General features: G+C 36.6%; 1 protein-coding gene across 5 annotated transcripts in view; it reads right to left on the bottom strand.

Annotated features, from left to right (window-relative positions):
- Positions 1-26204, bottom strand: part of Foxp2 (forkhead box P2) — a 384240-nt gene that overhangs the window by 41066 nt on the left and 316970 nt on the right. For 4 of the 5 annotated variants that reach the window (XM_013516055.1, XM_013516054.1, XM_013516058.1 and 1 more), the window contains 5 exons: positions 20105-20242; positions 18668-18871; positions 16821-17016; positions 4069-4279; positions 2280-2384 (listed from right to left, as the gene is read on the bottom strand). In XM_013516055.1, the coding sequence (XP_013371509.1) occupies positions 2280-2384; positions 4069-4279; positions 16821-17016; positions 18668-18871; positions 20105-20242 (854 nt within the window). The remainder of the gene's footprint in view (positions 1-2279; positions 2385-4068; positions 4280-16820; positions 17017-18667; positions 18872-20104; positions 20243-26204) is intronic. The other variant, XM_013516057.1, reaches the window with a different exon arrangement.

Raw genomic sequence — 26204 nt, 5'->3', positions numbered from 1 at the left:
TTAAACACATAGAGGACTTTTTCTTTTGCTTTCAATACAATGGAAAAGTTGTCTAATACCAAATTATAGCTTGAACTATAGAATTTATTTCCAGAGCGTTTTGTACTAAAAATGCTACAGTGAATTTTTCTTTAAAGCTTTTATTACACACCCTGGAGATAAACTTGTGTGAGAATGGGTAAACAAGAAAACTAAAGTGTTTCCCAGCTTTTTGATTTGCCTGCTAGCTTTCCCAACCCCTCGGTTCTCTCCTTTATTACGGAGGAAAACTCAAGTCTTCTTCTGGGAAGACGTGCACAGGAGGTGATGATTTTACACGTTCACTTCCCACACAGATGCTAAAGAAACCTTTTTCCTGAATAACTTAATTCATTTATAACGTATATTTTTTATTTCTTTTTGAATTTTTCACACATCTCTAAGAAAAAGGCTATGGCAAAACACGTCTAATTAGTATATTTCAGTACCATCTAGTGATGTTAGCTCTATTAACAGAATTTATCACAGATCTTCGAATTAGAGAGTCTAAAGCATATCATAGCAAACATAGACTAAAAGAAGGACCTGAAAATCTGCCGTCATTAGTGGTGTCATCCCTATAAAGTCAGTAGGTTGGAAAAATGGTCAGCCTTTGAAACGAACGTTGATTTTTAATTGAACAGCATGTTTTTCAAATTTTTTTTTGAAGAACTGGAATATATACGGAAAAAGGCAAAATATAAAATGAGCATTCCTATTCATCTGCTTGCTAGTAATACAAAAATATAAATAGTGAGAAGAATAAAAAAAATTCCTGTACACGTGTCATAACAGAAATCAGACTGAAAGAAGATAAATATTTTTTTCCTAAAGCTATAGTTTTAATTTTTTCAGAAAGAGCAGTTTGGAACACGACACTTCATACTGAGTGAACGGCTTTCTGCCTTAAATCACTGTGCTGAGGAAACAGTCTGATAAATCTCAGCGGGAACAAACAATATATTGAGAAGGACTAATGTGTTCAAATAAAAACACAAAAATCCTTGTTGAAATAATTTCTCCCCCATATTCTTTCTGTAAAATTTGTCTTAAGGAGGAGAAAACTTTAGCAAAGTTGCCTCATGTTTTTAAATTTCCTCCTTGCTCAGAAAAGTACAGTCAGATTTGCACTCAACAAAATGGCAGCTCACAACTGTTTTGGTAGCAGACGTGTAAATTTTCAGTTAAGGCCAGTTATAAAGAGCCATTGTGGTACATGAAGCAAATTTGCTCTTAATTGGACCTGAAGGATGAAAGGTTGAAAAATCTTTGTGGAAGTCTTACTGTAATTCAGTTATAAAGTTATTATGATGCCAAGTACTTAGGCCTAGCTATTAAGGTGCTTTTGCCATACTCCGCAGTCAGTCTACCATTTGTAAACACATCTTTTTGATGTTTCTGCCAACATTCTGGCAACAAAGCAGTGCAATTTCAAATGAGCTAATTAACTTAATTGTTGATGAAGCATGAAACAGCTCATTCACCCTGTTAGCTGCACCATGACAACATAAGAGTCTCAGCCTGTGAAGTTACTCCTCGCCATCACGCTATCTGCAGCTCTCTGTTTAGATCTCTCTTGTACCAGCATTGTGTGTGATGTTTCCTCAGATATGAACACTCTCATTCAAAACAGAAACCCTTAAGAATTTCTGAAAATCAAATATTATTGTATGAAGAAATTAAAAGCACATAAAGTTTCATTTTAAGCCAGAGAAGCCATGTAACGATACAAATATACGGCCAGGTATGTTTCTCAGGACAAAAAGGAAAATGGAAAGAAATGTAATTATTCCCTTAAATTTGAGACACCATTAATGTTTTATTTTAAAATTCTTTTTGTTAAATATCACTACTTAAGGTAGGGAATATAAAATCTGCAACTAAAACATAAACCTGCAAAACATAACTAAGAGTATAGAGATTTTACCCACGTATTTTCTGCAATTTTTATTAGAAATTTAGAATTTAACAGAATCCTACCTTACAAACATGTTTCCCAGAGATTAACCATTATTTAGTAGGCTAGTGTATTTACTTAATTCAAAGCTCTCATTAAATGTTTGTAAAACATTTTTACAAAAAGAAAAAGGTGGCCTGTTAACTTTCCTAGGCTGACTTTGCTAATCCACTTGTTGGAACATAGAGGAAACTTTCAAGTATTAGGGATGGATCTTGTTCATTCTTTCTTCATCTTCTATTCATAGGAACACGCATAAAACTCCTATAATCCACCCCACTTCCCCCATAAGTTGAAAACCTACTTTAAAAACTGTCCAAAATCTTCACAAATGCTCTCACAGCCTGGCCATTTGCAAACGCCATGGCCGTAGAGAGTGTGGGAGGCTCCGGGTTCCTCATGTGACGAGCTGCAGGCAAAGAACCCAAGATCAGATTCATCTCAAAAAGCCATAATCGTTGCAGGCTGCTAGCGCCTGTCAGGTTACAATCAGTGACAAACAGGTCAAAACAGGTCAATTCAGCTCAGAGCAGTCAGAAAAATTTAATCCTTCTATTGAATAGTTCAACTGTCAAGGCTAGATGATGTTCCAATTAGAGGAGAGATACAGCCAAAGATGACTGTTAATAAAGGAACAGAACTAAGAGGGCTGTATAATATCATATGCTAATCCTGCCCTATGACCTTCACGTAACATTTTGCCTCTAAATAATAAATATTCCTATATGGACATGTGGGAAAATGTATTTTTAAGAAAGCAAAAGGGCAGTAATCATACGCTTTTGAAATGCTCTTTTTAAAAAAGGATATAAACCTTTAGCATCATTTAATTTTTTATATTTATGTGTCAGCTATATATATTCCTACTAGTTATATTTGGTTTTTAAAATTCTACTCTGAAACAGTATTCACTAATTATATCCTCACCTACTCATTGATAAGTGGGGACTCTATCAAACAGATCCTAGAGAGACCAGCCAACTTCTCACGTACAGTCATCAAACTGATCTCAGTTAAAACAACAACATGGAAACATTCAGAGGCATGCCATTTGTAAAAATAACAATAACACAAGAAATTTTCCACTACACTCAAATGAAGGCCAGGAACATTACCAAATAATAGCCTTTCATTTTAAACTATACTGTCATTACTTTTTTCTCAAAAAAAAAAATTGACAAAAAAGAATCTGTCACAGCAAGGAAGATATATTCATATTATGCAACAGAACAATATCAATCTGCAACACTTATGTATGAAGGTAGAGCTAAATATAATGAGACTAACCCACTCTGTTATGAAATTCTACACTTAATTTACATCTTTTAAAAACAGACTTTTTATTTTAGGCATTACTGTAGCTTATATACTTCAGGTAAATTACTTGAAAGAATTTAATTGGTGATATGCCCAAGTAAATGTAACTAAACTGACAAAAGTAACCGGATGCTCTATTTCCAGAGCTATTTTTTTTACCCAAATAAAATAAAATAAAAATTATTTCACATATGTTAATTGGTAACTGAAGGAAAATAATTTTTATATATGAATTTTTAATGGTTTATTCAGAAAAAGGACAGTATTGTTTATTTTCACGTTCATAAATTCTATCACACAACAATGAAAAGGCATACTGGCTCATCTGTGTTCTGATTTATATATTTCTGTCTATCTATTCTCTTAATTTCTAGGCACACATTTGAGACCTATTAATAGGGATATGTATGCATGCATCTATAATTATTGGAAATTAAACTACTGGTGTTTAGCTTAAAAATGGTAAAATGTTTCCACAGCAATCATGGTAATCTCAATATGTTAGTTATCAAAATATAATGGCACAGTCATTCCACATGCATCTTTGAAAATGCAAACTCCTTGAAAACATGTAGCAGACTGCTGGCATCACAAGTGCTTTCTTACAATGAAAAATAATATCTAAAGTAAACAATACAATGACTTCCATTAAACTTGTCATTCCATACATACTGTTTCTTTAAGTATTAATTACTATTTTGAGTCTTATAAAGGGTGAAATGAAATCCAGTGGTGGATACATATTAGCTAACACTACATATAATGAACGAGGCTACCTGTCTCGTCGTGCGTTGAGGACTGAAGACTGTCCGTTCACTATGGAATGATGCGTGATTGGCGGCGATGCTTTGGAAGCGGTGGAGGAGGTAGTCGAGGAGGAATTAGTAGTGAGGTCCAGCCCTCCGTGTTTAATGCCATTGTCTTCCATACTGTGAACTCCAGTTACTTCTTTCCATAACTGCTGAATCTCAGCAGGACTTAAGCCAGCTACAAAATGAAAAAAAGCCCCACTAATACAAGGTAAAGTTTATAGGATGAGCTCGAAGTTATTGATAGATTAATGCCAAGAACAAAGGTGATTTACCATCCCTCATTAGTACGCAATAAAAATTACTTTTACACCAAGAGCACCTGAGTATTTATTTGCTAAAACTAGCAGTTTGAAAATAGTCCTGGGAACACTATGTTGGGAATACTACCCCAGGTTCATAAGTTCTTGTAGAAAATTAAACATTTTTTCCTTTAGAAGAGGTTTGTACTTACTGCAAATATGATCACTGAGGAACTGAAAGATAACTAGACATTAGAAATAACACATTTCAAATAAAGTGAAAAGAAAACTAAGGAGGGAAGTGTATCAGAGAAAAATACTAAACACGCAACTCAAAACGAAAAACATTTGACTATTATCTGGTTATTTTGACCTTTCTCAGAGAGGCAAATTAAGAAACACAACTCCATTTTGGTGTCCTGTATAAACAACATGTTTACTTATGCTGATCAACTAAGGAGATATCTAAACCCTTCTTTCACTTATGACTTACACTTACAAAAGTCAGCTAATCGCTTTAAAAAGTTCCCTGGATCAAGCGATGCAAATCTACCTGATTGTGCCACAATCAAAATAGAAAAGCTAACACAATCTTTTGTTTTGCAATTATAATCTTGATGTAAGTTATGGACACATAATTGTTTATAGAATTCAACTAACAAAATAGTACTTGTATGTGTAAGTATTATGGCTTTGTATATTCTTTATATACCATAGGCTTGTAATCAATATAAACTAAGATAATAGGTAGTTTTATTTTTGCCAATTAATAGATAACAAAACAGAAAGAAAAACAGATGAGAAAATGTGCCTATGGGGACAAAGCAAGCAAACCAAGGTCATATAGCAAGGACGAGATTTAAATCCAGGCGTTCTGACTTGAACTTCTTTGCTCTTACAATGCTATTAAAAGTGTAAAGTGAATAATAAGAAAGAGCAGGGGGTGATGAGACTGTAATCATCATCATCATTTATTGAGCATTTACTATATTCTGTAGTTCCCTAAGGATTTCATATTCACAGTGTGAGCTAATTTTACTGAGGTTAGGAATTTTATAGACAAGCACAAAGGGGCTCAAAACACACATCACAACCCAGTGCACAAAAGTCAAACCTGGAGTCACTCAGTTCCAAAGTCTCTGCTGTTGATTCCTAAGTACACGTACATCTAATATACAGTTAGAACTGTTACTCGAACTCTTTCCACACGCAGCGTGATACACACCTTCATCAGAAGCCACAGTAACAGGGATGAGGCCAGAGACAAGGGAGGCAGTGGGGCTGGGGCAGGCAGGGAGAGGGCGAAGTCAGAAAGTAGAGCGCGGAGAAGAGCGCGCCCTCTCACCCCCACCCCCACCCCCGCCTGTAAGCCAGAAACCATTGATCTGGACAGCGTGGGCAACAGCCAATAGCAACATGAGGAATTTCCATCGGTCCAAGTAATACTTCGGGCAAATCGTTCATCACAGTGGTAACCTTAGGTTGCTTTGCCTACTGCAATCCGTGCTTTACCAAAACCTGCCACTTAATGATTCTGGCTCTTCAAGGTTTTATACTTCTTAATTTTTTTTTTATTTTATTTTAAGAGTCCAAGCAGGTTTATTGTTGAACCTGAAGGGGAGCTCTGCGGGTGTGCAGAACAGAGAAGCGGTCTCTTACAGACTAAGAGGCTCTTTTTTACAGCAGTTTCGCACAGACTCTTGAGGGAGTGGGTCAGAGAAACAGCGGGCTTGTGGCTTGCTGACGTGTCCTCCTGTCCTCAGCACCCTGCGGACGTGTCACTGGGGGACTGCTCGTGACCTGCTGACACGTCCTCTCTGACCTAAGTAAAATGAAGTCTCTGTTTTTCTGAGATGGCCGCTGGCTCATGCAAACTGGCAGTGTCCCTGTCTGGGCTTCATCACAGTTCAGGCGATGCAGCGACTCTTTAAGACCATGTCTCAACAAGAAAGGCCTGGGGATGCAGCTGGCAGGGAGGCACCCACACAACAGCACAGGAGGGCTGGGTCTGGTGGTGCAGAGCTCTAATGCCAGGGCTCCGGAGGTGGAGGCAGGGCTACAGATTTAAAGCCTGGAGTAGAGACAGTCTCAGGAAACAAAACCCAAGAAATACACAGGGATGCTCTGTAGATATTTTTCAAAACAGCCAATACCCATGAAATAATCCTTGGCAGTAATTACCAGGGAAATGCAAATCAAAATGAGGTATCGCTTCACTCAGAAGGGCTATTGCCAAGAAGACAAATGGTAGGTGTCGGCAATGATGGGAAGAACTCCCAGATGTGGTTGAGAGGAATGTTTTACAACCATCACAAAAATCAGAATGGAGAATCCTCCAAAAATAAGCAATGGAATCCGACTCTTGGGTGTGTATGTACATAAAAGAACTGAAGTCAAAGACATCTGCACTTGCGTGCTTATCGCAAGAGTATTCACACAAGCCAGAAAATGGAATTAGTGTAGGTATCCATCCACAGGGGAATGGACCAAATGATACAGTACTACTCACACAGAAAAGGGAATAAAAATCTGTCATTCGTAACATGGATAGAACCGCAAGACCTTGTGCTGAATGAAATTCTAGGCAAAAGACAAGCAAGGTACAATCTCAGTGAGGCGGAACCCACATTTCCCATAAAGTATGGCGGATGGGGGGCACTCAGGAGCAAGGGATCATGCTGTGCAGCTGTCCTGCAGGGTGAGTAGGAATGACAATTATTTCAGGAGATGCACTTACGTTGACAAACATTGCAGTATGTACATTTAAAGAAGATAGGTCACTCGACTGATGTGTAAAAATTTCATGTATTGAGTTTACTCCAACTCATGTATGACCTATCTAATAAAACACTTTGCTGTGCTATGCTTTTATTTTTACTATTCCATTCCTTATGTATCAGATTTTATATTAGTACTAAATACTCTATGATGAGGTGAGACATTGCTTATTCTTTTTTTTTTTTTTTTTGGTTTTTCTCTGATACCAGGAACCAAACTCATGACCTTGCGCTTGCCAGGCAGGCGCTTTGCCACTGAGCTAAATCCCCAGCCCCGACATTGCTTATTCTTATGATCAATGACCTAATGGGGCCATCTCTCTGTAAAAATGCTATAGACTGCCCTATGAGGTGGTATAAACTTTCAGTTTTAGTTAGAACTCTATTTTGAATCCAAACAGATGATTAAAGGCTTGTTAGTAACCTAGCACTCTGGGAGGCTGAGATGGGTGGCTCCTCAGAAATTAAAGACACAGCTTCAGATGAAAGAAAAGACAGAATTATTCAGGATTCTGAAGTTATTTGAGAATACAGTAACTTGATTTTGGTCTATAAAAAAGAGAATGACTTTGTAAGAGTGGGTATTTTCTCTAGTACACTGACAATAGGTTGGTCTTCTTTTTTTCATAGAAATCATGACTGATTTGATTCTAGCTTTAAGTAGAATTTAGAAACTTCTGACTATACCCTTTCTTTAATGCCTGTCTTTATGGGCAGGCGTCCCACCTGCAGCAGGGCGCCAGTGCACCGCTCTGAGGGTCAGCTGCCCTCTGTCCTCTGCAGGGAGCTCCCACGGGCTTCTCCTCCAGCAGCTCCTGCCTGGACCTTGGCTGAAGCTTCTCTACTCTCTTCCTGTTTGTTACCTTGCCTTGGATGTAAGAATTTGCTTTTCAAAAAAGGTCTCTTTAAATGTAAATTCGGTTAAATCAGTTCTTAGGAAAAGTCTCCAAAGCTTTTCCAGAACACTTAGAAAAACAGCCAAAAGAAGAAGAAGAAGAAAAAATACAAACCACAAGAAACAAAGAAAGACAATGCTTACTGTGACTTGCGTGGGCTGCACTCACCCCTGGCCCTTTCCCCTCTGAGCTCATCCGTCACTGTGTCCATCAGGTTTAGCCGTTGGCTTCTGCTACCCCTCTCCACTGCGGGGAACATTCGCACTCCCTCCACCTCAGCTTCGCTATCCCGGGCCAGGGCTGTCCTGCTGCAGATCTTCCCAGGCCTTCCTCCTCTTAGCTGACTCAGCTCCCCTCTGCTGACGTCTTCCTCCACAGTACCTGCCACCGCCCTTCCCCACTCTGCCTCTGAGCATTCTTTAATTCTTATCCTATTCTATTTTGTCATTTAGGACATTTATTGACTTCTGCAACCATCAATCAGCTGATCTATTCATTGATATCACTAGTTTCTTTTCACCAACATTTTAGTCTTATAAGAAGAGATATTTCTTATTTCGCTGTATAGCCCCAGTGCCTTGAACAGGACTTGGTAGGGGTGCAATACATATGTGTTGATGTCATGCTTTAGAAGAGAATCATCCAGTTCTTAAAAACACATTGATTTCTACATGGGCACACTGTGACTCTTAAATAACATCCTATTTATGAGCAGTGCTGCCTACGAGACCAATGTCTAAAGAATTATAAATGCGACCAATTGCTTCTACCATTTTGTATCTTTACAATACGCAATGCTTTGGGAAGTTATACCGGGTAATGATGTTATTAATAATTTAGTTTATGGGCTTTGTTAATAATTCAATTAATGTAAACATCCACTTACTTTCAAAAACTTTTCATGATACTATTCATAAGTAGTGCTATCATCATGCTATGATGAAATAACAAATGCTAGGTACTTAGCAGACCCTCCGTAAAGATTTGATAAATACCTTGTTCACTATCCAGGGTTTCTTAATTAAAATCTGAGGGAAATGGCTTTCAAATGTTTTATGCGTCAGCAAATACAAGAAATAAAAACTAAATTCCTTTCAGTAGCAGTGGTTACGAAGAATATTTGCACATTACAAACCTCTGGGGATATTTTAAAACTTCCAGTGTCCTGACCACAGCTCACACCAATGAAAGCACAGTTCTGGGACAGAACACAGGCATCAGGACTTTCTGAGCTCCGAAGGTGATTCCAGGGCACAAATAACTTGGGGGTGGGGTAATTTAACAAGGAAACTCTTACTTTGCCCTCAGACAAAGTACTCACATCTAGTAATTGCTCAGTTCTTTTACGGATGAAAAACTACTTTTGAATATGAAACAACTAGCCAGGCAGTGCTATGTACTTTTGAACATTTTATGATTTTTGAAGGCTTGATGTTTGTAAGAAATGACTTAGACTACATTTCAGGCAGTGATAGAGAGTTCAGTTAAACAGTGCTCTGTGGAACAGTGATCTTCTAAATACTGTTACTCTAAGAGGTGTGACTCACAGATGGCTCACGGTTCAGGTGAAGTATTTCAGAGTTGTTTAGTAATTTGAATCTCTTGTATCTCGGTGTTATTCATACGCATTTGGAAAAAATCAAGCAAACTTATTTTACAATTCCACAAACTCACAGCAGTTTTCAACACTAGGAACAGGCGTAGGATTTACCAACTGACCTGTAGCCTAGGTCCTCCTTCAAACTACAGCCTCTCTGTCACACGGTCCCATGCAACCTTACCAGGTTTCTGGAAATTTACTTGCTGAAAGCAGGTTCTATTCCTATAGCTTCTCTGTCCCTGGCAAGTCACTCCTTTGGGAGTTTTTATTGCTTCTGTTCTAACAGATATTGCATTTGCATATTTCCTGAATATCAGTCACTGTTTTAAGTGCTTCCATATGGTCAGTTTTATAGAATACCCTAAACTCATTACTTTTAAAAATTATTGATACTAATATGCTGAGGTATCAGATTATCCCTATTTTAGAGATGCAGAGTTAAGGCACAGAAAAATTGAGTGACTTTCCCTAGAATTCCCTCATATTTCATAATTAGTCATTTCATTTTTTTTTTTATTGAGATAGGGTCTCACTATGTGGTTTAAGCTAAATTGAATGTACAGAGACCCTTCTGCCTCAGCCTCCTGAATGCCGGGATTACAGGCATGGACCACCATGCTCGGCTTTCCCTCTCATTCTCAGGTCATTATTCACATAATCCCTTCTGAGGCTTCTTCTCTGACCCCCCGGCCTGAAAGTTCATTGTCTCCCAAGTCCTACACTTGCTGCATTTTGCTTTCCTGCCCTTTATTTTTCTCCTTTGCATGCACCACTACATATTTTGCCTAACTCATTCATTCTGTGACTTCCACAGTAAAATACACGCCTGCTTTAGGATGACAGGAACTTTCATCTGCCTTCTTCACTGTGATCTCTGCAGTGGCTCTAAGGGCTCCCGCAGTGGGTATACGTTCAGTGAACACCACTTGGAGGAGATTTGCCATTTGACGAGAAAACTAGAGTACCGGCAAAGAAGTTCTAGGAAACGGTAGATTAGAACACTGCAGAGGGATTCTCAACTCTTATCTTCAGTGAATTATCTAGTTTCCCTCAATAATTTGTTTCAAGGATATAAATAAAAATAGTGCCCAAAAGCTCCATAATTATATAATTTGGAACTGTGGTCCATATCATAAAAAACTGAGAAAGTATATTCCACACTTGGTTATACTTTGGGCTTATGCTTACTCACTGGCAATACTACAAATAAAGAGTCGGCTTGTTTTCACAGGAGTTCAGTAAACAAAAGGACGAATGCTTAATTAAACTGCATCTAATACCTTAGATACAGCAATTCACTCATCTTTCATTTTGCATTCAGAATATGGGGAATAGCTGCATAAGATGCCATGCAGTGTGCTAGGAATGAAATAAAATTGATAATTCTTACTAATATACATCTATGTGTCACAAGCTTACAAATGTCAATGGTCTTACTTATAAAGTGTCACATTAGGATCTTTCCCACCCTCACAAATAAAAGAATCATTCAATCAATGTTCTTTTTTCTATATCCAGTAATTAAATTTTAATGTTAAATACTTCTTATACATTATAAAGCAAATGAGATCTACTGTAAAAATTTTAATTATTTATTTAATAATACTCTTCTTGTTATGGGGGGTTACTTACAGCAAAATACAAGTGAGCTTTGCTAGAATTAATTGTCTCATGTAGTCTTTGTTTAACCAATTGGTACTTAGTGTCTATAATTTGAATTGAGATATTACCATGTATTTTCCACTTATTTTGAAAAACTATACACATATGGCCAAGATGACTGAAACATGGAGAGGAGTATATACTACAAATATGAATTTCTCTACCAACCCTGACCTGAGTCTCTGAATTTTGCCTCCAGAAGAGAGATCCAACTTCTGGAGTATCTGTCAGACACCTATGTGTGTTTATTTACAGTTGGCCATCCTAATATAATGTAAATTTAAATCTCTCTAGAAAACTAATATCACATTCAGATACAATGCCCATTTTAATTTGTTTAATGAGAGCTCCATCAATTGCACATTTTGTTCAATGCCATATTACAGAGAGTAAAATGAGGTACTGTATTTGGATAAAACCGAGGTCAAAGACAAGTATCTCTTCCAAAGGAGAAACTTCTGGGAAACAGGACATATCTAATTTTTAAAAATTCTTACTATGATTTTACTAAAATTTTTTATAGGCTTCAAAAGTTTAAAATTCTATTGAGAAAACATATTTCTAAAATTTTCCTCTTCATGATATTTTAATATGACAAAGCTGACATTCTGCTTTTGAGCCTTCCTCTCACAGAATTGTCAAATAGCATCTTTTGAAAAAGATTTATGAAGTGGAAAAAGTCCATTTTAATGCTATACATGCTAGTTCATTAATTCCGTAAAAACCAGAATGCTCATGACAATCGTTCTTATTTACATGTTCAAAAACTAACTCAACATACTCTTAGCATTTCTCCATATTTATTTACAACTTAGTTTCTACATGGAAAACTAACTGCATCTACAGGCAACCTTACAGATTTTTATTTATGCAATATGAAAGTAGTATATATTTAAACTTCAGCCCATGGGTATATTTTCTGTATATAACAATCTGAAAGAAATTTTTTCCCCTCTAACTTCCAAACTGGAAATTTTTTGGCATTTGGAAGGGAATGCTAAAATTATGACAGTAATTCCTCTTGACATACCTTGCTCATGTTGCCGGTGTGGTTACACGAACGCATGCAACGGTGATCAACGCAAACATATGGTTACTGATTAAGCAAAAGATCTAGATGCCAGACGTGGTAAAGTAGGCAGGTGGTTATTTAGGCTTCCATAAGCAGAGAATTCCGTCAAAGCCAAGTAGCTGATTTTGGCTGTATGCTGAGACCAAAGAGTATCTTCAGCACATTCCTACCCGAGCATACAGTGCATTGCTATATTTTATTTCTGAAGATTTTATTTTTCCTTTCTATTCAGCAGCTCTTGGATTCCAAGCTTTTTTAGTTCTAAAAGGTGTTAATTCAAAATAGCCCTAGCTAGAATCTAGCCTTACCTGTTTGGTCGTTCAGATACTGAAAATCTTATTTTTAAAATAACATTTATAAATTTTAAAATATGTAAAGACTCAGAGTGAAATGAAACTTTCACCACATATATTGTGTTTCATATACAGATGCTACAGTAACCTGCTCTTATCCTCCGGGATGTGTTCCAAAACCCCAGCAAAAGCCTGAAACTCTAGATAGTACCGAATGCTCTAATTTATTTTAATGCCTTTCCCATCTTAACTAAGCACTTCTCATGCGCTGTGGCCATAACTTTTGCAGTCTGAGGTGCAGCAGCAAAACTAGCACAGATTTCTTTTTCCTTCTTCACAATTTCAGATAGAATTTTTGCTTTGCCGTGAATTTCAGCACCCTCAGCACAGGATTATTTTCTTTATTCATCAAGAACTTCCACCTTTTCCCATAAAGGAAGTCCTTTCCAGTTCCATGTTCTGTATCTGAATTGCCCGCAACAGAGCTGGAGCTCTGGAACGACTGGTTAGTGCAAGGGAGTGTATTCCAACGGACCTCATATCATGACATTCAATCTGATAGCAAAGAAGTGGCTAAAGGCTGCATAGCAAATGCGGAGTGGGGATGGTAGCCCTGTGTGGGAGGGGACAGGATGATGGGAGATTTACAACTGTGAACAGCTTAAAACTCATGAAGTCTTTATTTCTAAAATTCTCCATCTTATATTGCTGAGCTGTAGTTAACTGTACATAACTGAATGAATAAAGTAAACCTGTGTGCAAGGAGAGAATATTCAGTTATGTTGACTTGTGAATATGTGGTGTACTAGGACACATGAACCTTTATCTGCTGTTCAGGACATGTCAGAGTGTAAAGGGCTTATACAATTCCCATTTCTTTTTTTTCTTTTTTTTGGTTTTTCTCCAGTACCGGGAACCAAACTCACGACCTTGCACTTGCCAGGCAGGCGCTTTGCCGCTGAGCTAAATCCCCAGCCCCACAATTCCCATTTCTTAACCAGGGAATAATGGCACTAGGCTACAAAAATATGTCATCAAATTAAATAAATATTTGATATATAAACTACACAGCCTATTCAGTAGCATTATGAACAGTATATTACTTTGAACTTGATTTTCAAATTCATCACTGTTACTTGACTTCTGCGTACTACTGTTACACCACACACAAACTGTACACATCCTTAGTAACTTCATTGCCAACTTTGTGTTGAAATTCAGTATTAGAGGGATATTTATGATGACTTTAAACACAATATTTAAAATAAGTTATGTTCAAATTAAACAATGCACAATAAAGAAAAAATCTATAAAGCTACTACTGTACTCTATTAAAATCATATAGTTTTATTCCTGATATTTATATCGTTTTAACACATTTTGACACTTGTATCTCTATAGCCGTCTGAAAAAGTAGTGTTATAGAAATGAATAAAATGTAGCATATTTTGATAGATGTAAGGAGAACATCATCCATCACTGCATGGCAATCCCATTGATTTCCACATGACTGTCATATGTGGTCAATCAATCCACCAACCAAAACTTGATAAAGTGAGCTGAGAAACTGATCATAAGAGTATTAAAAATTACCACTAACCAAGGCAGAAATGAATATGCTTCTGTGTTTTTTCCATCCTAATTTTGGGATTGAAGCGCAGTATTGTAACATTACAGTGATCCCTTAATAGCTAAGAAGGACTGATTCCAAGACCACTGTAGATAACAAAACCTGTGATGTTGGAGTCAATACATAAAATACTGTACATCAAATTTGCACGTAGCCTGTACAGAGCCTCTTGTATAGTTTAGGTTACTTGTAATACTTCTTATAATGTAAAGGTTATGTAAATAGCTGTCATACTCTTGCTTACAGTATAATTACGAGGGAAAATGTTGCTAGAGGTTCAATAGAGATGGCATTTTATTTTTTAAAGAGTTGCTTTAATGTTTGCGTATGGACTTCACTAATGTGGAACACACACAGATGAGTATGGTCCTCTACAGGAGCTGTTGTACTTGAGACAATCTGCATGTGTTTGACAGGTGGCCTCATCAGCTATACTTTTCACCTTTAATCATCTAAATGACAAAAAATAGAAAGAGGGCTACAGCTTGTTGAATACTTGCCCATAACAGAACTTTGTCAGTGAACCAGCTAACGTTTTAACCCTGTGTTTATTTACATGGACTTCTTCACCCTTTTTAGTGGAAGTGTGTTTTAGTAATTTCATTTTTTCTTTAAATTATGTGTTCTGCTTGAATCAAATTTGTTCAAATATATTCTTTTCCCCTAAATGTTCTGTGCAATTTGTCTCTTGTATATCTAATGCAGAGTACAAAGCAGAAGAAAAGAATCATGGAGATAGTTCTCTCAAAAGAAACGTCAAAAATAAGCAAAAATGTTCACGTCAAAACTGTTAGAATAGTTATAATAAATTTCACTGCTTAATGAATTTTTGGCTTTCTTGGAATAATGTCATTTAAAAATATATTTTAAATAAGTTATATTTTATGTCTATGAGAACATACATGAAACTTTCTTGAAATGTTTCAGTGATGTTATCAAAATGAGATTGTAGTAAGTCACCCATTTCTATTGAGGAAATACTCGTAATTATATACTATATACAGATTTTTATTTAAATTTTAATGAAAAACGTCAGAGATAAAACTATGAGTCCTCTTTTAGTGTAGTTCCTATCAAAGAAATCTAGGTTTACGTTGAATTAATTTATAAACTCCTTTTATCTTATTTCTTCATTTGCCCTCAGATAGTATTTATGTTCTAAAGCACTATGATTTGTGAATGAAGCATTTATTGCTGTGAGGGCACTACAGTTTATTCCATTTCTTTCTGGAACAGCTCAGAAAAGTGGGTTTGCCTGGCTCTTCTTTCATTATTTAAACTTTATCTTTCTTGATTTCCTGGAAGTGATTCTGTCAGGTGAGTTAAAAGATCTGAAATCATGTAAAAGGAGAAATTTTGGGGAAAAATACCAAAAACAGGCTAATTTTATTTATCACAATATCTTCATTTCATGTGCCATCAAACATTGAGCATATGCATTATAATGACCAGCTTTATTTGCCAAATTTTAATTTTTGTATACTTCATAGTGTTTCTTTTTCTTCAGTGTGTCCTGGACAGTCAGCAAGATACTTTTACAATGTGAACTTGTACTTCTATATAGCAGATACTTCTACAGTGTGAACCCTTCTGTGACAGACATCATAAACTTGAATTAAAGTTCACTGAGACTAATGCTTATTCAACAAAATCCAAATGTAAATTAAAATATCCTTTTATGAAAATTAATGGTACATACTTTTACCTGAATTGACAATTTTGGCACCCACCATTTATCATTATTTTTCTATTTTACTTAAATTTCTTTCCTGAAAGGTAAGAATCATATATATATATATATATATATATATATATATATATATATATACACACACAATTGGATCACAGTACACTCAGAGATTTATTATAATGAAAAACGAATAAGAATACAGTTTAGAGCCTTATAAAACTATAACTCATAATATATACACAGGCAATACTAGTTTTAGAGAAAATAGTATCAATACAATCCCATGAAAGTAGGATGGGGTTCCACAAAGCGTAACTTCAAAAAGTGCATACAGGTTCTTTTTTATATGTGTAGATTTCAGTGTAAAGACTAATATCTTTTTTTTCCCTACCAGTTGTTCACCAAAACTCGCTTAAAATGGAGTGCCGGGGCTGGGGATACAGCTCAGTAGTTTGAGTGCCTGCCTGGCAAGCTCAAGGTCCTGAGTTTGATTCCCGGTGCCAAAAAAAATGGAGTGCTGTTAGCTTTCCCAGTAATCCAGTTCCCTGCAGATCCTTCTGTATATTCAACAGTGCTTGAACTGTGCTGTCCTTATGGATTATTTTCTACTCATAAGTCTAATAAATGCACCTTTCACATCTGACAAAACACTTGATAGCAGTCTTACTACACATTGAAAGCAATGTCTGATAAAATTTCTGAGCCTCAGGAAGACGGGCCATGCAACCATGTAAACAATCGTGCTTTATGAATAAGCTGGAATGCCATAAACACAAAATTGTTCAGTTAAAAGGCGGGTCATGGAATGGTAGAAAAAGCGAGGGTAGAAGTGAGTGCGCACTACATTTCGTCAGTACCTTGAGGCAGTGATTGGACGGGAAGTGCGGGCTGGCCTGGGGGGATGGAGATAAGTCCCTGGCGCTGAAGGTTGAGCAGATGCTGTTGCTGCTGCAGCTGCTGCATCTGGATAAGTTGCTGCTGGAAGACAAGCTGCTGGGCGGCCAACTGCTGCTGCTGCTGCTGCTGCTGTTGCTGCTGCTGCTGCTGTTGCTGCTGGTGGAGCCAGAAAACCCAGCTTAGTGCACAGTGGAGAACGCGGCTCACACAAACCGCCCTGACAGAGAAATGCATGCACCTTCGGTTGCCCTGACAGGTTTTTGGTCACCCTAGGGACAAAGTTCAGGGGCAGAATGAGCAGGTTTTAGGTTCGCAGCTGCCTTACCCTCAAATATTAAAGAGCAACACAGAAGCAGGAAACCTGCATTAAGAATATGGATTAAGGGGCTGGGGATTTAGCTCAGCAGCACAGCGCCTGCCTGGCAAGCTCGAGGTCGTGAGTTCGATTCCCGACACCGTAAAAAAGCCAATATCTATATCTATATCTATATCTATATATCTATATATATATATATGGATTAAGGTCTAGAGATAGTATGTCATAAAGGTTCATACTTCTTTTAAAAAATCAATTTATTATGGAAAACCATTTATCTAGATAAAAAAGAATAACACTTCATAGAAACGGTCAACTGCCACAACACTATTTTTTCCCTGAATATGTTTGACCTGCAGCGGTCCATGAACGTGGTCTCTAGCGATCTATTAGTAAACTGGGCTGGAGCTTTCACAGGACAGGCCCGTTAGCTCTCTGCTTCTTTCTCTCCTCTCGGGTTGGAATACATTAAAGGCAGAATTATGTTCAAGGCAAAAAAGTGGCCTTATTATGAGGAAAAGTATAACTTCCAATTTTGTGAGGCATTACAAGACAAACCATAGTTCTTTGGACTCGGGAGGGTACGAGATGGCAGTCACACTTCAGAGGAAGACAAGCTGCTGTGGAAGACCTTTCCTTTTTAGTTTGGGGAAAAGAGAAACTTCTGATGCGCTCACTGGAAAACAGACTGCATAATGGAGCAAGTCATGTGGATTGCCCAAAGCCTCCGGAGAAATAAGGGAGCAATTTCTATTCTGTAGTTGATGGCTGTCTGAAATTCTATTCACAAATCCAAACAGAAACAAAGCCTCAGGAGGTCAAAACTGTTTCCTGTACGTTTGCATAATGGGCGGCCTGAAGACAACAGCTCTGATACCTGCTGATCAATTTAACTACTTCAACATGTTTTGTTTGTATTATGTTTATATTTGATGCAGTTTGCTGACAAGTGCAAGCTAGGCCTGAGAAGCCAGCTTGTCAGTTTGATTTATGAGCATATCAAACTGTAACTTTCTACTAGCCACTCAAAACCTACAGTAGCAATTCATTAATCAGGGGCCTGTGACTTTGAAATCTGTGCTCCACCAGTTTCCGCCTTATTCTCCCAACCTCCAACAATGGGCTAAATTTGCATGCGTGTTCGCTGAGCGGCACCGCGGAGAAAAATAAGGTTCCCTCACCAACTTAGGTTCTCAGTGCATACAAGATAATCAGTACTTCGTCCACTACCCAGCGTGGTCTTTGTACGCTGTGATTCATTAGGGGACATTGGATGATGGCAGCACTAGATTGTGATTCTCAAGTCCTATGGTACAAAAAAGGGGAGTGTGACACTTCCACTGTCACTGTTACTTAGCTCAGTAAAAATCTACAACCTTCCATCTTTGACAGCAAGAGCCCTGTTGCAGGAAGATCTGAGACTATTCTCGCCCCTCAAAGCGCCTTCTCAGCCTCATACTACTACGTATCAATGAAGTAACCAGCTCTTACCTCTTTCGCTTGCTTTCCAGCATGCTGCTGCTGCTGTTGCTGCTGCTGCTGCTGCTGTTGCTGCTGCTGCTGTTGCTGCTGCTGCTGTTGCTGCTGCTGTTGTTGCTGCTGCTGCTGTTGTTGCTGCTGCTGCTGTTGCTGCTGCTGCAAAAGCTGAAGATGTAACTGCTCTTGCTGTTTCTTGTAAAACTCTTGTAGTTGTTGCTGAATAAACCATTTTGACTTTAATAAATAAAGGCAAAAGTTTCATGTATTATATACCTCCTAAACTCTTCTAGACTGGCACATGGTAGAGTAGCCATTAAGATTCACCTCACAAAAAGTGACAAAAAAGATATGAACTAGACTCAAAGGAGACAGCTCTACATATACCCCCCCACAAGGTAATTCTGAAATTTTCCAGTCCAGAATCCAAAAAATCTCAAATGAAAAAGGCACGCAAAGATCTGTATTCTGAAGGACCAGAGCCAAATTAATATCCTAAATGGTTACATGTGAAGTCCTACTGCAGATAAAGTAAGTTACACTCTTATCACTCATAAGAATCAAAAGTTAGTTCCATAAAATCAGGTTGTCCAATACTTATCTAAAGGATCATTTAATCCATCGGATATTTGGGAAAATGTCAGACTTAGAAATATAACTAACCTGTACTCATCACCAGAGATGATACTAGAGTAACAGAATAAAAACTGAGGTTAAAGCAGTGTTCTCTCCATGGTAAATAAGTATATAATATAAAGTTTATTTTTTATGTATTCAAGGCTCCAATAAGATATATATTAGGAATACTATTATTTATTATTTTAAAAAGATACAGGTTGCCGGGGATGTAGCTCAGCGGCACAAGTGCGAGCCTGGCAAGCGCAAGGTCCTGACTTCGATTCCCAACACACACACACGCACACACAAAAGTAAAAAGATATGCGTTATGAATTTGTGGCTTAACTACAACTGACTTTCTTCTAATAAGTAGATTATTCTTTTATTAGATGATAGCATATTTTCAGAGAGGGAAATTTAGGATGCTACTTCATGTTAAAAAATTATTACTTTATATATATGTGAAATTAAAGGAGCACCAAAGCATTAGGACTTCTAAAATAAACGACTGTTTGATTAGTTTCTTTGCATTTTTGTTGGTAAATCTATAAATCAAATGCACCTAAGTACTCACATATTTAAATAGATTCATTTCCATTTTCATATTACATGTCTTTCTGTTCTTATTTTAGACTTTGATAGAAAGAATAGGGCATATGCATTTCTTTATACAGTTCTGAAATTATGATTAAGATGTTCCATCTGTGGTCCAATGTGCTGATATACTGTCCCCTTAAATGGAGACTGAACTGTCCAGCATGCCCAATGCGCTGTAGATAGGAGTGCACACCTTCTGAGCCAGGCTAGAACACCAAAGCAGGTAACCCACATTACCTGCTGCAGCATGACTGCCTGCTGCTGCTGCAGAAGGGCTTGGAGCTGCTGAGGAGACAACACTTGCTGCTGAAGGATCTGCTGCATTTGCTGAGGGGTAATCACCTGGGGAGTCATCATGGCCACCGACACAGGCACCTAGTGCAGAGAGAAAGGAAAAGGGTCGGATTGTTAATGCACGTTCCAGCTGTGCAAAAGCCCTTCAGCACCCAGAATCAATAATTTTATATATTTTACATTGTGCAACTATGTAATAATAATATTCAATTAGCACAGTATTAAGACATTAGTTTGTCAGAGGCCTCAGATTTCATCACACATTACAGGCCATACCTCTTTAGTCCTATGTGAGGATGTCTGAGCTGTGCTAGGACAGTTAAAATAGTTTCATGGCAGTACTAATACTTTATAATTGTTCAGCTATGAACCAACAGACTTTTGGAAAGCTTTAAAGGTGTGTTTAGAATAAAGAATAAACATTAAACAATGGGAAGCAATATGCATAGAAATATGTTGCCTAAATTAGTAAAAAGCTTATGTGTAGAATATATTTATATAAAACCATCACCACCTTCAAAATTTTATATACATATCGTATATACGAGAAGAAAATACATATATACAGTGATACATTTTACTGTAACAGCACATGCAGCAACCCATACGGAAGTTTTTCTGGACATACACACATAGATGAAAAATCAGTATCTAGAGAGCTCTTCTGAAAGAAGGAATCATAGGTTTAGTACTTCAGTTTCTGCTTTAAACTCTGTCTTCTTTCCAGCAAATAAACTTCAATCAGAAAGTCCAGAGGTTTAGAGTTTACTCAAAGGTTATTCATTAAACTGAAGGAAAAATTTTTTGTTTAAAATTTCCTTTCCATCACTTTCTTTTGCTGAAAACTTTCTGAGAATGAGAAGCAAAGAGAACAGGAGGCAGTGAAAGATTCAGAGGAAAAGAGAGGAAAATCCATGCTCCGGAAGCTCTTGGAACATGACTCTACAGAAAGAAAGGGTGTGGAAAATAGGTAAGGGACGGCAAGAGAAGCTCACGGGAAAGTTCTGGGCAGAAGCCTGACTCCCTGCTCAGTGCAGTAGCAGTTGCTCTGTTTGAAGTCACTGCTTGTGGTAACCAGCACATAATCAAACAACTTGTCAGCTTGCCACGTTTGCAACCTTTGAAAAAACAATCACTTTCTTTCCTAGCAGAAACAATTCACTTTTACTATAAATAAAAGCAAGTATTTATAACATAGCTGCTTTAGAACAAATTTATGGGACAATGTGTCTTTGAAAACAGAAAAAAAAGATTAATAGACATGACTCATAATTTAATTTCATAGTAATTTTTAATTCAGTTCAAACATTTCCAGCCTGGCACCGAATGCTATAGAGAAAGGAAAAATGAATATTACAAAATAAGTAGGAGGAGAAAAAAAAAGAAATCTAGTGTGGATTAATTCTTCTTTCTCAAAACAAAACAAAACAAAATAGAACAAAAACTTTCATATTGAACACTGAAAATAGCTGTGGCTTTTCTTTTTCCCATGTTGACAGTTTTTTGTTGTTGTTGTTTTTTGTTTTCTGTCTTTTTGAGACAGGGTCTCGCTATGCAGTTCAGGCTGGCCTTGAGCTCACTTTGTAGCCCAGGCTGGCCTCGAACTTGCAACGATCCTCCTGCCTCAGCCTCCCGAGTGCTGGGATTACAGGCGTGCGCCACCAAGCCCGGCCCCATGTTGACAGTTTGAAATACAGGTTGGATGTCAGTTTGTAACACGAGAAAAAAAATGATAAAATAATTCAGCGATTTGAAAAAAATATTAGACTATATGGACATACATTAAACTATTATATTCCAATGTCCTAATAAAAAAGCAGTCTGAAATATCTGTTGTAAAATTCACTACCCGTATAGGTTGCCCAAGTGTCTGGTTATTTTATAAAATTCATCACTTAATTACTTCTTCCATAAAAATAGAATGGGTAGAGCAAGCAGTTTGGGAAAAAAAAAAAAACTTATTTATCTATAGAGATGCGTTTTCTTCCAACAATTATTTGACTTATATCCTCTTCCAAAAAACGGAATCAAATGGAAATGAAAGTATAGACAAGAAATACAAATTAACCTTTTAAAAGTTGCCAATGTAGATCTATTACACAGGTACAGATAAACATATACAGATTGACATGGAACCACATACATATATGTGCATATGATCATTCAATGAAAATGTTTCCATAATGCACACTTTCACTTATTTATTTCTATATCTATGAATAAATGTGCTTGATTTAAAAAATGACCATTAATAAACACAGGTAAACTTCTGTTTCCGATTTCTCCATGAATGGGGTCATCCATACCACATTGAAAATTTATGGTAAGAATTTCATCTATACACATAATATAAATCTATAACTTAGTGCTATTACAACCAATTTAATTTCTGCGCAAGGTTATACAAGTTTTCTACCTTTAAACTCATTAGTTTTCTCACCGTGTAATTCATCATACTTTTTATTATGTATTTAGACTAATTTTTTAAGTCTTAATAGGATTTATAAATATCTTACAGATACTAGTTATTTAATTGGTTATTTAATTATTTAATAGTCACATAAAAGTGACTATTGTATCACTGTCTTCTTAACATCATATGTATTTAGTGTTCATATATATGGGAAGTTTTGCAAATTTTAAGCAGATTCTGGCTTTCCTTTTAGAAAACTGCTATCTAGAACAGACGGAAAGGTGCATAGAAAGATAAACCAATTAATATACAATTAGTGGAACTCTCTAATTCCATAAGAGATTTGCAAAAATACAAACTAAAGTTAACTGTACTGATAGGAAGCTCACTTCTCATTTTTTTAACCTTACAGGCTCACTTCTCATTTTTTTAACCTTACAAATAAGACAAAAGAATCATCTAAGTCTATATACATAAGCACATCTATAAAACAAAGACAAAAAGTATTTGAGGCTACAAAATATAGAAATTGTTTTGGTAAACAGAACATTAGCTTTTCCTCCAACAAATGCCAATTATGTGTTATATGTAGACAGTTCCACTTGTCTTACTGTGTAATTCATTTTCGAAAAGTAAAATTCCAGTTTTTAGTCACTCAATTTCTTTCCCCTTTGCTACTGTCCCATTCATTTCTTTGCTATCATAAACTACTCTGGTAAATAAATGACAGAAACAGCTAAGTGAGCACACACAAAATAATTCAGAGTGCACACCCCTTATCAATACTTAGATACAAAAAAATTAGATTTTTGAAAATGTATGGCTAACTTTCTGAAGCACACCAAGTAGTCAGTGGAGTATTAAAATTCATTAATATTTTCCATTAGCTATGTAATTCCATTCATGTAAATATTCCAATGAAGGATGAATATTTGCATGTGTCACGAGGGACAGAAGGGGAATTTATCTTAGAAAAGTTCTGGTATGGAGGCAAATGAGAACCTACTGGGTTGATCATCAAATAAGTCCAAAAGAACAATAGCCTTTCAATTGGTATCTGAGTGAATACTATAGTCTTAAAAATCAAAATCTTCTGGAGTGACAGAAGAAACTAGGGTCAATTTAATGGGAGAATTCTTTTATCCCTCCTTGTATTTATTATATAAGTAGGTAAAAAAAAAAATCCCTGGAATGGTGCAACAAATGGGGTTTCTATTTACTTTTATTTTCTTATCATATGAATTAAACACAAACTTTGTTGTGCTTTTAAGGTATCAAGTAGGACTGAGTAAATAAACACAAAGGTAGAGCTATGCATTCTGAAATAAGAAGGGAAACATTTCGAAGCTGTTTTGAAACATGTCGGGCTAATAATGAAAATCAAAAAAAATAGGTAGTATCCTAAAATTGGTAGGCGATAACTTTAGCTTTTATATGCATACAGTACGCATACATATTAAAGATTTTTATATTGTAATACTATCTGAATCTCATTGAAGGGGTCAAAAAAGTTATTAGAAGACAAAGCAGAAATCATGCCTCTGCTCAAATGAATTTAAAGAATGATTGCAGAAGTTGTAAAATGGTACAAAATTTTTGTTTGGCATGAAGACATTATCTTTTTACAATCCCGTGCAGGTCAAGCATTTCTGAAAGTGTTGCGTTTGCATATTAAGTATGTCACTTAATTAAACATCCCAATTATGTATGGGTGATTGGAAACATTCTTAGCATAGTGTCAGCCCCAGTCTTTCATAGCTGAACGTGAATCGGAAGGAGCAGTCACAACCTGTAGATGAGATTTACAGTGGAAAACATGATGTGTATATATATATTTTTTTGGTTTTTCTCCGGTACTGGGAACCGAACCCACGACCTTGCGCTTGCCAGGCAGGTGCTTTTGCCGCTGAGCTAAATCCCCAGCCCTGGAAAACATGATGATGTCCCTGTTAAAATGGTCTGCTAACTATTGTCTCACAGATCCCTTTATGGTTTGCTTAAAATCTGCAGACAAAAGAAGCCATTGCCCCCTTGCCTTGGTACTTTCAAAAAAAGTAACACAGGATTAAGTACTTGTGTGATAAATGGAAAATTTATATGTGTTATAGTATCTGCCCCCATTTTAATCCACTATTGATATAAAATAATCTGATTGTACCTTTTTGATCAGTTCCTTCTGTTCCCTTTTTCTTGTCTACTGTATTTATATCTGCAGCTTATTTTAACATAAGGAATTGTATTGAATTGCCAGACAGGTGCAAATTCAATCCCTGCTTACCTATAGAATGTCTGTAATAATATTGGCCTTTCAAAAGTTTCCTGATTTATAATATTAAAAAGAACTGACGATAAATTCAACATTGTGTGTGAGCTTTTCAAGTACTGAACAGGGGTGTTTAAAGATATCAGGGATGGACGATGTATATAGCTGCTTAATGCAGTCTGTTTGAAGCAGGGAAATAGTATGACAGGAACAGCAGAGAGAACAATATGAAGACACAACAGACGCGCACAGACCTTGTATCATTATCCATTACTACTTAGTTTCAAAGCAAAGTGTTTTTCTGCTTGTAGAGGTAGAGTATGTCTAACTTTTCTTTCCTCTTAGCTACACACAAGTATTTCAGAAAAATTATACTCTTTTGTTTGTCCTATCGGTGAAAATTAGGCTGTTCGTACAAGCATGTCGTCGTAGAGATTATGGAGAAGTGGTATATAACACGCTATACCGTCTGCTTAAAGGCCAAAAACACAACTTCTAATCTCACTCTGGCTAATCAAGCTGCTCGGATTATTTTACATACATCTTTGGTTTAGGCCTTGACATGCCCTTGTTTTTCTTTCTTCTCAAAGCTAAAGTTCCCTTCTTTGATTAGCTGAAACATTTGCATGGTCACTACACATTTTTCATTTTATAAATCATTATGCATTAGCAGTCTTGATCGCCTAGCTTGACTAATCCTGACGAACTGAAATCACAGCTGAAGGTCAAACTCCATCCCACTGCACATTCATATTCAAACAAATCTGCACCATTGTTCATTAGGCTCCTAAAATCATTGGAAAGAAGTTACTGCATATCTTATACTTATTCTTTCCAAAACTTAACCTGCAGAACATGAATGCATAACTGATAAGAGGAGAATACAAACAAAATCAGTAACATTTTCAATCGACGTGCCTGGTTTTATTTTAAGTGGTAAAACCTAGGATATAATCCATAATGACAAAAAATAAGGACACTCAACTGCTCAGTCAGTTTGGGAGGGAGGTATGTGAACCAAAGAAGGATCTCACATATAAACAAGGCTTAATTTATTTACCCATGGAAACTAAAACTGTTGATGTGACTCTTGAATAAGATCCATTGCCTGGAATTAAGATCTTTCTCACAATTACTGAGAGGCTAGATTTCTGGAACAGTGCTAACAAGGAAAACTGTTTATTTGTCTACACTTACAAATATTTCCTTTTAAATTTTAAAATAGATTTTAATATGCCAGATACAAAAACAAAACATTGTGATTTTGATGGAACTCACAAAATTAGCCCAAATAATATTAATTTCAACAAAAAGCAAGCTGTCCTGATAAAAGACAACTCTCTAAGAAAGCAAAAATAAATATGAGA

This window comes from Chinchilla lanigera, unplaced genomic scaffold (genome assembly GCF_000276665.1).
Source record: "Chinchilla lanigera isolate Chin_1 unplaced genomic scaffold, ChiLan1.0 scaffold00031, whole genome shotgun sequence".
NCBI lineage: Eukaryota > Metazoa > Chordata > Mammalia > Rodentia > Chinchillidae > Chinchilla > Chinchilla lanigera.
Note: the sequence above shows the minus strand (reverse complement) of the source record. Positions and strands in the feature narration are given on the sequence as shown.